Source organism: Electrophorus electricus, chromosome 19 (assembly GCF_041902795.1).
Source record: "Electrophorus electricus isolate QZ-2024a chromosome 19, ASM4190279v1, whole genome shotgun sequence".
Lineage (NCBI taxonomy): Eukaryota > Metazoa > Chordata > Actinopteri > Gymnotiformes > Gymnotidae > Electrophorus > Electrophorus electricus.
The window spans coordinates 8117768-8132500 of record NC_137515.1 but is presented as its reverse complement, the minus strand read 5'-3'; the positions used below and the strand labels follow the sequence as shown (position 1 = coordinate 8132500).

Sequence of the window (14733 nt, the reverse complement as noted above, 5' to 3'; positions counted from 1 at the left end):
GTCAGAGAAGGCAGCTGTAGTGCAGAGCTTATATGAACGCTGGCAACTCGGCGCACGTCAGCAGGGCGGAGACTCCCGTGCAGTGCCGTTGGCTCTGGTCTTCTTCCTGGGAAGCATTTTGCGGTTAATGATGCGTCTGAAGGTGGCTGTCCTCTTCTCTCTGTCGGCCATTGTCGGAACGTCTGGCTGTTCCAAGTACTGCAGGTCGTTGTGGGACTGGCTCATGCCAGGCTCCTTCCTCTGCGCCCTCCGACGGAAGAACAGCTTGGCACTCCTGTGGAGGAAGCTGCCTGCAGAGGGCGCCAAAACACAGAAGAAACAAACCATGAGTAATGTTTATTACTGCTGGTGCTGAGCCAAGCTGGAGGTCAAACGTTATTGTTAAGAGAGGTTGCAGGGCTGATGTGTGTTTTACCTTCTAAGGCAAAGATTAAGATTAAGACCTGTGCCTGCCTTGCCTTAAATGTGCTACGTTTACCAGGTTGCTACATCAAATAATTCCCTAAGAAACTGAGGCGCTCAGTTTGGTGCCTGGTGTCTGATGATGGCCTATTTATTATTTTGACCTCCAGATGGCGCAGTTGATGTCAGGGCCCTGCTGAATGTAACCTTGTAAAACCAAACCTATCGTCCTTTAATTCGAAGAGACAGAAGTTTGGTATATTAAGAATACCATTTAATAGTTACGGAGGACATGTAAATAACAGAGTGTTTGTATTTAGCTGCCCTATGTACTGGTTATGTCCTAAACATGGATGCTACATTAAGGGACAAAAGCAATCTGAACCAGTCCATACCGTCCCTCAAAACAACACAGGGGATATTTGAAAAGTACAGATTTCAGCAATAGAATATGTATGAAACCACATACATTTGTTGTGAAGCATATAGTATATACATTTATGTGTAAGTATACAGATGAATAAATTCCATTTAGAGCATATAACACTAATTAAATACACTCATAGCCAAACAGTGCAGCTGAAAATAAACAGCTAAGTGACTAAAAAGAGAGTAATTAGTTGAAATTAACAGGGTCATGGACTGGGTTTGCTTTGCACTCAACTACAAAAGGTTTTGCAGGGAAGTCTATATAAGTGCATTACCATAGACTTCACAAGAGAGAACTTACTCAGCCAGAAACAATGCCTGCTTATCACTTTTCTCCTCTTTAAGATGGCAAAGAAAGAGATCATACAGAGAAAGGTACAGAGGAGAAAAGAAAGAAGTATGTGATCAAAGGATGAAAATACACAGAGCAAGACACTACAAAAATTTTACCATCACATTTAGTTATGAACAAAGCAAGGCAAGAAATGGAATATATGCAACAGTACAACTGCCTCCCTCATAACTGATCTGAGGACTGTAATACAGTCATTTATTGAACAGAACTACATACACACTGCATGATATTTTTTTAACTTTGTGTTTAGAGGCATCTCCGCAAAGTACAACCAGCACTGAGCCATCAGTAAGGACAGTATGAGTCACCAGCCTCCATCCAATCCCAGCAGGGATCCCAAAGCTCAGAGACTTGCAACAGTCAGACGGCTGTCCAGGGTGCTGTCCAGCATGCTGGACAAGTGGCTGCTACCGCAAGTACAACCACAAGCATTGGTGTCAAAGCATACTTGTGAGTTACTGACCAAATGTATATGTGGGATCAGCAGCACACAATCTCAGCATGAGGCTGCAGGGCACAATGGTGCCATTTCTCAATCTCAGTAAAGATGGAATTCTATAACAATAAGAATCAACAAGCTCCTGTTGGCACAGTAACCGCAGCTGAAAGGCAAAGTTCTCACCTTTTCCCTTTTTGGAGCCGGTCTCAGACATGCACAGGGAAGTCTGGTCAGCGTCTGGGTCCTCTCCCGCCTGGCTCTCCCAGTCTTCCAGGTGGCCTGCTCCGCTGGGCTCCCCCAAGGCTTTCGAAGGTTCCAGTGCACTAAGAACCGTTGCTGGGTCCAGGGAGGTCGTTTCCTGGGTGACCCTCTCACAGGTCTCAGCCATGGCGGTTGTTTCCTGGGTGACGCTCTCACAGGTCTCAGCCATGGAAGCGTCCATAGCAGCAGCATAGCCAGCCATCAACGCCAGCTCCTCATCCTGGGTCAGTGGCGCCTAAAGAGCCCCACACGCAAGGACAACAAACAGGATTATACAAATAATGGGGACTAAGAACAAAATAAAACATGTGAGATTAAAGAGATTTTGGAAATATTACATAATAAAGTATACTAGCTATGAAAATATAAATTATATAGTATACTAGATATGACATATTTTATGACAAAGTATGCTAGATATAATATGACATTATAAAGTATACTAGGTAGAAACCCCTTCAGCAATAACTCAATCCTCAGGTCAATAAAGGGCCTATAAAACCACACCAGCAGTGCACTGAGAATGTGATTAGGTGCCATCTTTTACTAATTTAAGGTAAGTGCAAATTTAGGGAAGTCCTAATCTACTCTAATCCGGAATATCAGTATTAAAGCAGATCCAGCCCCATTCTAATGGATTGGGACAGGCTATGTTAAAATTGATCCATGTCTGATACTTATGTGCTTTCCACATGTGTGCCTGATTTAGTATTATGTAGTGGTTAGGGGAATGTATTAGAATTACAGAGAGGTAAGGGGAAGGTATCATCAACATAACTGCATCATTATCATAACTGGGGTATACACGACATTCAGAATTTGCGACAATGAAGTGCATTATCAGGAGCTCATGTGCAGTGTAGTGTGTGCAGTGTGGGATTATTTCAAAGTGGAAACTGAAAACAACATAACTACATGCACTGGGTGCCAGTGTTACACGTGATGGCAATGACAGAGGCATCTTCAATGCGATCAGTATGATACAGCACATACGTGAAAAGCTACCACAAAATACCCAATACACGACTTGACTAGCTAGCTAGCCACCGATCTTAGCAAGCTACTTAGCAACGTGTAGTTTCTCCATCAAAGCTCTCAAAAGGATTTTGGCTTGAGTAGGTTAACTGAGTTCATCATTGTCAATAACATCAGATATCTGTACTCCACCACTGACTGACTTTAGGGATCAAATTCGAGGACACTCACTGGCAAAATTTATGTTGCCATGTGCTTATCTTGTGTCAGCAACGGTTGCGCGATATTTCTATCACCCCAGAAGAGAGAGGGCATGAAGCAGGAAGCGAATTTTCCCCAACATTTTTTATACATTGCACGTTATGTGCATTTTTAACACACTCATACTCAAAAGTAGTTACTGATCATTTTATTTTAAAATTTTAAAAATTTCCACTAGGGAGAGCAGTGCCCTAGCATCCTCTGGGCCAGCCGCCACTGCAGAGTGGATAGGGGAATGTATTTGGGATTACAGAGAAGTTAGGGGAATGTATTTAGGATTACAGAAAGGCTAGGTGAATTTACTAGAGTTACAAAGAGATTAGAGGAATGTAGTAGAATTACAGAGCGATTAGGTAGAATGTATTAGAACTACAAAGATGTTGGACAAAAATGAAAAGTATAAAGAGATGAGGTTTATATATTACAATTACAGAGAGTTTAGAGGAATGTATCTCTCTGCATGATCGGCCAGTGTCTATGATAGTGGTAGATGTGATGATAGGTGTGTTCATGTTGTTCTGAGGGACAACACAAAAAATATGGAGGAAAAAACTCAGCACAGCATCACAGGTACACTTGCCAATTTGAGAAAATCAGCATCATTATAAAGCTGCTGTACTACATTACTATGGCAGCATAAAATGCTAATAACAGTACTTTTGTTATTGTTCATAAGACTTATTTATTTAATAACACACACATACATGCATATATATGATTGGATTTTGTACTGTACTTAAGGTGAATAAAAGTGTATTATCTATGTAAAAACAAGTATCAGATCAGACTCAGTACTATCACATACCGTTACTGAGTACTCGGCCAAGAGGCAAAAAAATCAGGACATCCCTTGTGAGAATACAGACTCAACAAGGGAGAGTCCCCCCATAGAAGGATGTATATGTGTGTATGGGTAGGGGTGTGTGTGTGTGTGTGTGTGTGTGTGTGTGTGTGTGTGTGTGTGTGTGTGTGTGTGTGTACCTTTGCCACTCCAGAGATAATAATTGTGCTCTTTTTCACTGGGGATTTAAGTTTCTGCCTCGCGGACTCATAAAGCTGCCTGATGGCGGCCTCGGCCACAGGGTCAGTCCCATTCAACACCAGCAGCTCTGTTGAGAACACACTGGTTATTCGGCAGTAGTGACACAATGCCGGGCATGTCTTTGCACTCTGAACAGCTCCCAGAGCGCGCCACCACCCTACAGGAACTCAGACTGATGATCGTGCGGTACCTGTGTCTGACGATGACAATGCCTTGCTGACTCTGGCTCCCAGACCTGCAGGCTGCTCAGACACTCGTCTCTCAGACAGTTTAGTTTTGGGTGGAGTTTTCATGGTTTCTAAAACCACGACACAACATGCAAAAAACCAAAACACTAAAAGTTTACTATGCAGAAGTAATAAGTAAATAACGGGCAGTAGTGAGGACAGGTGTGAAGACCAGGGGTCGGGGCAGGGGTACCAAGGGGCAGGGCCCGTCCTGGCCTGCTCTTCACTGCAGTGACAGTGGTGACGACGGTGCCACAGGGCATGATGGTGCGGTCCATCTCCACACGTTTAGCGGGTGCAGGGGTGGGGGGATGCCAGGCGCGCACCTCGCTCGGCTCCAGGTAGGTGAACTAGATCAGGTGGAGGAGAGGGCCACTGTACACCGTACCAGACAGAACAACATACAAAACACCGGTCCCACCATTTCTGTCCTGTGCTCACGAGTATAATCAGATCAGTGCACGGGGTCAAGCTGGAATAAGCATAAGCTAAAGAAAATGTAAATTCTAAAACAGATTCTCATCTTCTAGACTGTTTACAATTTTGGACTTTTATATCCATATCTCATATTCTACCTCAGCAGTTAGTGAACCAGTCACTCTGTCAGCGCTCATGAGGGCAAAGGACTGCTGTCCTCTGGGATGCTTCTTCACCAGGTCAAAGGGCACACACACCTGACCCAGCAAGCAGCCTAAAGAGGACGACAAATACAGTCGCAAACTTAAATATTCCTCCCTCCAAATGTATGTTTATCATTTATGCAGAATAATTAAAAATACCTGGAAACACGACTAAAACTGAGCACATGTTGCAATCAAACATAATGATTCAGCTTAAAGCAAAGAAACAATTATTGCTCATTTGAGAAGAAGCCAGAGCATCACTTACACTCTGGTGGTCTCCCATTATCCAACAGCTGCAAATTCAGCTCCTTTGACCTGCCACTGAGTTCACTGAGCGAACATGCAAACACGCACACGCACACGCACACACACACACACAAAATACAACAAGATCTTTCTGTATGAAAATGCGAGTTGAAAAGTACCTACCTGAAAAGAACCCCCCCCCCCACCAACACACACGACAAACACACACACACAATTTACCACAATTACACTTCTCAAACCTCTCCGACACTAGAAGACAATTCTTCCCCTTAATTACTTATTAAATTCAAAATTAAAATTCAAAAACATAAGACAGGTGATTCCTAAAATAAAAGACTATAAAAGGTCATGTGTGTTCTTTAGACTGCAGTGTAGTGCTGGGTGTAGGAAAGGCTGTCTGGACAGGACTCACAACACAAAGGGCTGCTCCCAGACTGCACTGCTGGAGTGAGCCAACACCAAGATGTACACCGAGCTCAACAGTCTCTGAGGAGGGTCATCCAACTGAAGAGCACACTGAAGACTCGCACTACCTAAGAACCCCCCCCCCCCCCCCCCAAAAAAAAAAAAAACACACACGACAAACACACACACAATTTACCACAATTACACTTCTCAAACCTCTCTGACACTAGAAGACATCATTCTGTTTACTAACAACTATTTAAATAAACCATTTTTGGAGGTGCTTCATGAAATTCTTCCCCTTAACTACATATTAAATTCAAAATTAAAATTCAAAAAGTGCAGTACCAAGAAACATCTCAGACGTACGCCTCACACATTAATGAAGATCACTGGCACACAGTGCCTCTGTTCTGTGTAGAAGCACACATCTCAGATGAACAATCCACAGCAAGAGGAGATGTCTGAGGCAGATAAATGCTCAGCAGTCTAGAGCTTCAGTCAGAGAACAGCACGCCTACTAGACCGATCCGGATATAAGCGCTAATGAGGGCCGACGTCCTGCTCGGGGAAATGTGGGTCTCTTTAATGAATAAGACATGAGCCTTGCTGGCATCAGACCCACAGTAAATGTCCTTGGTAAAGTGTATTACAGTAATTGGGCAGTCTGCCGCAGTAGAGCAGGAAAAAGAGGCTGAGGCTAGTGGGGTTTCCTGCTCGCAAGTCAGCAGGCGGGACCTGTGGGACAAGCTAGAGCACAGGAACAAGAAAACACCACTACAGCTACAGCTAGACCACAGCCACAGTAAAACTGCCCTCACAGTGACCCCACAGTAACAGTGACATCCCAAGCCTGGCAACACTACAGGCACAGTAAGACTGCAAACACAATTTGCAATAACACGAGTCTTCACATCCACAACAAGTCATATTACAGTCATAGTAACGGTAGGCACAGTATTATTTCACTCACAGTAACACAACAATGTCGGACTACTGGAAGATCAAAAGTCCATAGAAATGGCCAACAATGCCCTTACACAGCAACAGAGAAACACAACTTCATGCATACTATATGCAAACCTGGCATTTTTATCTTTTCTGTGTTTTTGTGTCTGTGTGTGTTTTTGTTAGTTCATGTGCTGTTCTGTGTGTGGTTTTGTGAGTTTTTGTTCCAGACCTGCAGTACTGTTGTCCTGCTTGTGTGTGTGTGTGGTGTGTTTTAGTATGTGTGTTTTTGTGCGAAACCTGCAGTACTGTTATGATGGTTACACTTATATAGTTACACTTGTATAGCAGTGTTGTCCTGCTTGCATGTGTGTGTCCATGGTTTTGTGAGTTCATCTGTTTTGGTTTGAGACCTGCAGTACTGTTGTCCTGCTTGCACGTGACCTGGATGTTCTTCACTAACAGTTTCCAGTCGTGTGCGCGTGGGGGTTTGGGGGGAGAGGTCACCAAGGGGGTCTTGTTCCTGACTTCCTGATGTAGGGGGGAGACAGGAAATAAAAGACCATGCCATCAGTAAATAACATCCCTTAGTGGTACACCCTCTGAATCTGAAAACACACACACACACAGCCCTGTACTTTTGCAGTTAATTTCTATAAGCAGGAAGGGTTCTATTGCCGGCGAGATGGACACTTCACTACCATTCACTACCCTGATATTCTATGCAAAAAAGTGTCTTCTATAATGTTGTACAGCAAGGCCTAGAAATCAAGAATAGGCTAAGTCTTGTGTCATATATAAAGTTTAGGAAACTACTTTATCTAATGACTTCTGAAGGCATGTATAATACTGTATGTATGCATTATGGCAGTGATCCATTAGGTAGCGGAGACACTGCAGGTCCATGAGCCCATCAGACTCCTTTAAATCCCATCACTTTAAACCTCCACATTAAAGTCTGAGTGAAGCTCCGCTTCGTCATCTAGTTATGACTCCTAGACGCAGTGAGATTGTGGTGAGACTGGCCCAGCGTGAGTGAGGTACCTTCTGCTCTGCAGACTGGGTAGGGCAGCTGCTCAGAGCTACAGCAGGGCGAACATCACACAGGACCTGCCGAAGTCTGTCTCTTACTGCACACACATTCAGGCCTTCTGTCTGAAATACATACACACACACACACACACCCCATGATACACACTCAGTTCTGGAAACACACTGTTGCAGCACACACACACTTGCACACAGAGCTTGCTGTCATATTCTACAACACCCATCTGCAGTATAAATAATCAGCCTCACACACTTTCTCCCTCACACATACACACATGCACACATGCACACACACACACACACATTATATGCTACTTACTTATAAAGGCAAACACACTTATACACACTTTGGGAAGGATTTGTCAAAGCTTCGTCTATGCGTTAAACATCTCTACAAGAGCTGAGCGTTAGTAGAAGCAGGAGTCCTGGTGAGACAGAGTAAGTGTCGGTGATCGTGTACGTGCAACTGTGCAATGCTGGGGTTGAGACAGAGGCATGTGTGCACTTGTGCGTTGTTGGGGGTGAGACAGAGAAGCGTGTGTGCACCTGTGTGTCGTTGGGGGTGAGAAAGAGAGGCGTATATACACCTGTTCGTCACTGGGGGTGAGACAGGGAGGCGTGTATACCCCTGTACATTGCTGGGGCTGAGACAGAATGGTGTGTGCACTTGTGTCACTGGGGGTGAGACAATGAGGCATGTTTGCACCTGTGTGTTGATGGGGGTGAGACTGAGAAGCGTGTTCACCTGTGTGCCATTGGGGATGAGTGTCAGCACTGTGCTATCCAGGTGCTCCAATCCCCAGGTAATCTGCACCTCACCATCCAGCTCTCTCATGTGCAGGGCCATCTGAATAAACAGCGCACACACGCACACTCGGTAATGAGGATACACAACACACATACACCCATGTACAATATAACAAAGCTTCACATGGTAACTACATACTCTGCAGTCAAGAAAACTGTATAGGGCATGATAATCCTCAACTGGCAGTGACTACTTATAAAGAAAATGATAGTGAAACCCCTTAAACCAGACTAACGACACATACAGAGAGAGGAGAAGAATGGCCTGTCATGTTCAAGCATGATAGGGATAAATACCTGGAGCTCAGCAAGCATAAGAGAGCGAGAAACAGCAGGTTCTCACAGCACTGCAAAACATTCCCTATCCCATAAAGTTCTGTTTGCTAGGCTGGTGTTAATGCGTTCAATGCAATGGGATATAATATGATTAGCTATAATTCTAACACAAAACTACATTTAATAAACATTTATTATTATTTAATAATAATTAACCAGTCATAACTCTTCAAAGTCCAATTTTGGTAGTGCAATAGTGAAATCAGTTTAAAGTCACACTCAGGTCATGAAAGGGCAAAATAAATGTTTCATGTTTTCTTTGTAGTTTATAGGAGGATTTAAGGAAAAATAAATACATTTCAATCATATATCTAATCTTGGCAAAGGGGGGCAAGTTTGAGATTAATCTGATAATCTGAACTCCAGGGCCTTATAGTAAGCGTATTATTCCACAGTCTACTGGCTTTGCTTCCTGGAGCTATAAGCAAACCTCTATGACCTCCTGAGCAGGAACAATAGCTGAAAACAACCAGACATTCACCAAACAAAGGCACTGAAACAAGAGCTGGGAACTTTCCAGAAGCAGCAGCCCAGCACTGGCTTGAGGAACACTTCCCTGAGGACACCAGACTAAACACAATCACTGTCTCCACACAGCATAAAATAACATCCACACTAATATGCTTCTTACTCAGGTTGACATAGAACTGACATGTTATACAACCCCCAGTAACGTAGCTTTAACAGCCTGCATACTGGCTGGTAGAACACAGTCACTCTACAAACACAGGTATCCATACATTCAACACTCCACACACACAGGCATCCACACATTTGTCAACACTCCACATGCAAACATTCGAAGCTTAACACAGCATGAGCTGCTACTCTCAGTATAGTCCCAGGGGGCAAATTTACCAGGTACCTGACACTGGCGAACCAGAAACCTCTCAGCGCACTTGGACAATCTGAAGTTTCACAAATAAGGAAAAAACACACACCAAAATGCCTGCAGAGCGATGCCCACTCCTGAGCTCATAATTGGGCTGAATTTGCAACTAAAGCGCTATCCTTCTGAAGAGACCCATTTTGGATTTTAGGCAAGAAACTAGTGATGTCAGTTGTAGAGCGGAAATAAAGAAAAAGGGTTAGGATGCGGCTCCAGAGGACAGGAGTCACATCCTGGTGGTGGTAGCAGCCAGTGAGGCAGAAGAGTGAGTCATGCCCTATAAATCAAACAGCTATATCTATGAGGAGGTGCAGACAGACAAAATATCACATCATCTTATGCATTCTTTTGCATTCAAGCATTAAATCTACCTTTATTAAATGCAAATATGCACCATGCATACAGATTTATTTGCCTTCTATGGGGCTTTGTAGCCATATTCAATTCAGATATTCTGTCTGATTCAAAAGAAGTTCAATATGTAAAAATGAATAGGATGTATACACATGAAATAGACACAGGCATTAGACACTGGTATTTCATTTGCACTCATAAATGCATATGACTTGCGATAACTAAAAAGACCACTCTAGCTTTTAATGAAAAACTGAAAATATCTGTGATGAAACGTTTAGACAAAGGCTGCCTTAACCTTGTCTTAAAAGCAACAATTTCCTTTTTGAGACAGCATTTAGAGCAATATTTTCACACAGAGAGAGAGATTATCACATTGGCACGAGGGCCCTCCTCAGGATACTGCTTTATCTGCCTCACCACTGGCAAACGTCCCAAAAACGCTCCAGAAACACTTGGAGAACATTTCTCTTGTCCTCAATTTGTTGGGGTTTTCTTACAAATGCTCGACTCAGCGTATCAGACGGACCCAGTCATCCATCATGTCACATGTGCCCAACCCATCAGCCTTTTGGTCACACTGAGAGGGAATACTGAGACGTGTTTGAGGAAACATCATCCAAAATGTCACAGAAGAATGGAGCAGGCTGCTATAGCTCACCCTACCTAGCAGGATAAGAATGGGGAAGGGCTCAAAAAAGCAGGCAGTACACTGACTGGGCTTTGCTGCAACCATCTATAATGCCATTGTGACTCACCTGTCCAACTATGAGTGAGAGATGCGGACCAACAAAAACCCAAGACACTGAGTATTGCCTATTGTCACTGAGCTCATTTAACAACAGATTCATCACAACATTCAGTTCACTGCTATCAGGAGAGAAGTGTGTCTTTGGATGTCCTGTAATTACCTGCAAGTGAAGAGGGGCTATTTTCACACTGTATCGCAAAGGGGCTTCTGATGAGGTCGAGCTTGGTGAGGCACTGAGGCAAAACCGCAACTCGTCTCCGACCACGAGGCATTTCACATTCTGCCAATAGAGCACAGAAACCAGAACAGACTCCTCAGGTACATTAACTATCTTTCGCACTGCCATAGAAATGCTAAAAAGGTGCACAGCTTTAACCCAGTAATCAAAACAGGACTCGCACATGTCATCAGCACTTGCAAGATTTTGATTTGACTGCAGTAACAGTGGTGTTTATGTGCCTGTGATGTAAGACCGCAGTGACAGTGATGTATCCGTGCAGGTGATGTAAGACTGCAGTGATGGTGGACTATTAGCATACAGGCCTTCATGGCCAATTGTCTATCATACAACAAAACCAAAGAAAGCATGCAAAAGCAGTTTTAATATATTACAGAAATACACAGCTATCCTTTGCTAAAAATCCACTGCTGAGAGCTCTTTGAAATTGAAAGATGTCCGCACTGCATGGTGCTGGAAAAGCTATCAAAAGTCCACATAAACTCGCCTGAACATGTATCAAATGCTAATGAATTTTGTGTGAGTTTAGGTGTCTGCCAAAAATGAAATGATGTTGGATCTGAAAGCAAATCGTCTGAATCATCACTGGACTTCTGAAGAACAGAAACAGGGTTTCAAAGTTTAGAGGGGTGAAGCACAAAAGAAGTTAGAATGGCAACATACAATGGTTTATAAAACATTTCTTGCAACATGAGACTCATTTCTAATAGGATACATGAGTGTAGAGAAAAGTAATACAAGATGCTTCAAAACCTTTTGACAAGGCGATTTCTTAAAGCTTGAAATGTGGCCCACAGTAAGTTCTGATGAATGCACACCATCTTCTTCAAAGGTCAGTTTCATCTGCCCCTAATGAGAAAGGAGGAAAAACTCTTAGCCACTTTTTAATCCATTCATTTCACAGAAGACAGTTTGGAATGCAACCTGGCATTATCCTTCCAAGACTAAACGTCTTTGTTAGATTACTTAAGATTCTAGTTATTCCCGAAAAGAAGGTTGGTGGCAAAATTGAGACCTACCTCTGGTATCTTAGATTCTTCATTCAATGCTCGAAACAACTCTCTTCTCCACTTACACTTCCAGCTTTGCAATGACAGCGCCCAACATAACAGAGCATCTGCTTCCTCTGAAACGCCGCTTACTTGAGTCGTATCCTCAATATGAGGTTGGTTTGCAAAATATTGCACGAAGTACACGATCAGTGTTACGAGGGAGGCGATAAAGAGAGTAACCATACATACCCAGGGTAAGTCGCCAACATACCCGAATAAACTTTCAATAAACGACATTGTCGCTAACCTCTCTATCTATTTAAGACACTTGCTCACTGTAAAAACCTTCGGTAGCATTCTAAGATAAAAGACAAAATCCACTAAAATCCCGAACAAGATAACCTATGTTGTTATATATCTAGAGATCCCAACGCATTTGGGTAAAAGTACTTTCCCTTTTAACTGTTACTCTAAGGCTCCACTGCGTTCGTCTGTGTAAGATGGCTAGACAGCTAACCAAGCTAACACATCTGTCGAAAAGTTACCACATCACTTCCTACAAACTGTGGCGATAGCAGTGCGTGGAAACATCGACAGGCGGTGGAGTTTCTTCGCTCATTCAAAACGCTTTGGGGAATTCAAAACCGGCCACTGGTTGAAATCCTGAACATTTATTTAATACGTCAATTTAGCTAGCTAGCTAGCCAAGTAAAATAACTTTAAAATCATTCAACGTAACCTTGGTAGTTAGCCAATCTAAAGATAACGAATATGATTAATCGCAAAATATTATAATAGCACGTTAATTAGCTAGCAGCTTAGTTGCTTTAGTTTTAAATTCAAGATTTTTTTAGATTAGATTTTCGTTCTACCCTAATTAGGTTAACTGTTCGTTACGAGAACAAACTAGCTGAGTAGCTACGTGTTCAGATGCGGAGTACAAGATATCTAGCTAGTCAGTTGTCATTAATCCTATTGGCTAGCTCGCTAACAAGTTAGCAGTAATCCAGTTAGGCAGCTACCGTTTAAAGGCTGACAAGTAAACGAGGTTATATCTAAAATCTTACTAAAAATTAGGTCTAATATGTCTACATTATCTGGCCTGCTGTTAGTAGCAGTGATGCATTTAATTTGTCAAGCATTCAGGAACTTCACTGGGGGAACCTATTAGCTAGCTTGCTGGCAAGCTACCGTTTTGCTACAGAAACCAAGGTAATCGGCTACAGCCATAAAGCTAGCGAACTAGCTAGCCATTTACGTTAATGAGATAGCTTTCTAGCATGTGAGGAAAATATCCATAGGATAATCCTACCGGTATGTCTTAGGCAAAACGGCTACGGCACCCAAAATAGACCGGTTCCATTCATTGGTAGCTACACCAGTGGTTTTAGCTGGGTAGCTATGTACTCCGACTACTTTCCATATGGGTAAATCAGTGTGTATGTAACTTCTGAACTTTACCCGGCTAGAACTACTAGGTTTTCTGACAGCAACAATAGTCGTCTCCATGCGGAAAGACACAGGAAGAAGTGACGCAATGTTATCGTTGTACTGATGCTTTTCAAAATATTGAAATTAATTTCGAAATAAACAAAAACAAATTCTGACAGCGTGTTTTGCTATGTAATTTGTAAATACTGTAATGTACGTTACTTGTCCGACCTTCTGGCAAGTGCACTGTTAAATATAAAGCAACTTCGACGACTTGTGACTCAGGGACAGGTATCATTTTCATGTATGTCCGATTGAAGGGGAATACCACACACAGCCCTCTACTTTCCTACTGGGAATTGTCCCAGTACAGCTGTAACACTTTAGATTGCTCAGAAATGTTACACTATATCTGATACTGAGCTCTTCAGCCAACAGGATCTCCAGGTGGTTAGTCTTTGGGTTTGGAGTGGTCAGTAGCACCCGTTGTAAAAATGTCATAATGCCTCTGACGTTCCTTGAATCCGAATCGGTTTTTTTGACTGGGTGTGCTGAAAACACAAGAAATTTGTCTCTGGGTTACATTAGTCCACACAGTACACAATATATAGTTAAACTGGCAAGACAGTGCTTATATAAAACAATAGACAATATACAACTAATAGACATAATTGGCAACTATCAACTACAAGAGCTATTTACACTTAATTGCTATGACAATATGTAACAACACGGGTGCAACAATACCCAAGTTATTGAAGTTATCAAGGTGCCGCGATTACTACACTATCTGGCCTGCTGTTAGTGGCGGTGATATGTCCTTCCTAAATTGTCAGTTAGTTTAAAGTTAAACATTTAAATAGAAAATAAAGATGCAGACTTCTGAATTAGCTGAAGAGAATAACTTGTCCTGTCCTTTATTGCAAGTCTACGTTAACAGGTATTATTGAGGCACCCTCCAGAGCATGTCTAACAATCACACAGAGAACTCACATTTTTATACATTTTTTTCAGAAGTGATTATGTATTTGCCCCACCTTCTTTTACATACTATCAATTGCATTTTCCACCCTTATATCAAAACCATACATTAGTCAATATATGCAAATTGATATTCAATACCCACACCAGTTGCACCCTGCGTCAGCTACATTCTAAGAGAAGACTTCTCTTTATCTTATCTTAAAGTTGTTTTTCTATACGGTCCTGTACATGGTAGAGGGATAATATATCTTGCACGAAGGTCTGCTG

General features: G+C 42.5%; 1 protein-coding gene across 1 annotated transcript in view; it reads right to left on the bottom strand.

Moving 5' to 3' along the window:
• c2cd2 (C2 calcium dependent domain containing 2) overlaps window positions 1-13634 on the bottom strand; it is a 15306-nt gene extending 1672 nt beyond the window's left edge. Inside the window, exons 1-14 of the mRNA XM_027008498.3 lie at window positions 12079-13634; window positions 11813-11908; window positions 10982-11101; window positions 8430-8531; window positions 7679-7789; window positions 7048-7165; window positions 5694-5814; window positions 5280-5344; window positions 4967-5082; window positions 4585-4741; window positions 4355-4462; window positions 4104-4231; window positions 1809-2121; window positions 1-290 (exon numbers count right to left, since the gene is read on the bottom strand). The exon at window positions 1-290 is cut by the window's left edge and continues 1672 nt beyond it. Of these exons, the coding sequence (XP_026864299.2) occupies window positions 58-290; window positions 1809-2121; window positions 4104-4231; window positions 4355-4462; window positions 4585-4741; window positions 4967-5082; window positions 5280-5344; window positions 5694-5814; window positions 7048-7165; window positions 7679-7789; window positions 8430-8531; window positions 10982-11101; window positions 11813-11908; window positions 12079-12348 (2058 nt within the window). The 5' untranslated portion in view covers window positions 12349-13634 and the 3' untranslated portion in view covers window positions 1-57. The remainder of the gene's footprint in view (window positions 291-1808; window positions 2122-4103; window positions 4232-4354; window positions 4463-4584; window positions 4742-4966; window positions 5083-5279; window positions 5345-5693; window positions 5815-7047; window positions 7166-7678; window positions 7790-8429; window positions 8532-10981; window positions 11102-11812; window positions 11909-12078) is intronic.
• Between the last annotated feature and the right edge of the window lie 1099 nt (window positions 13635-14733).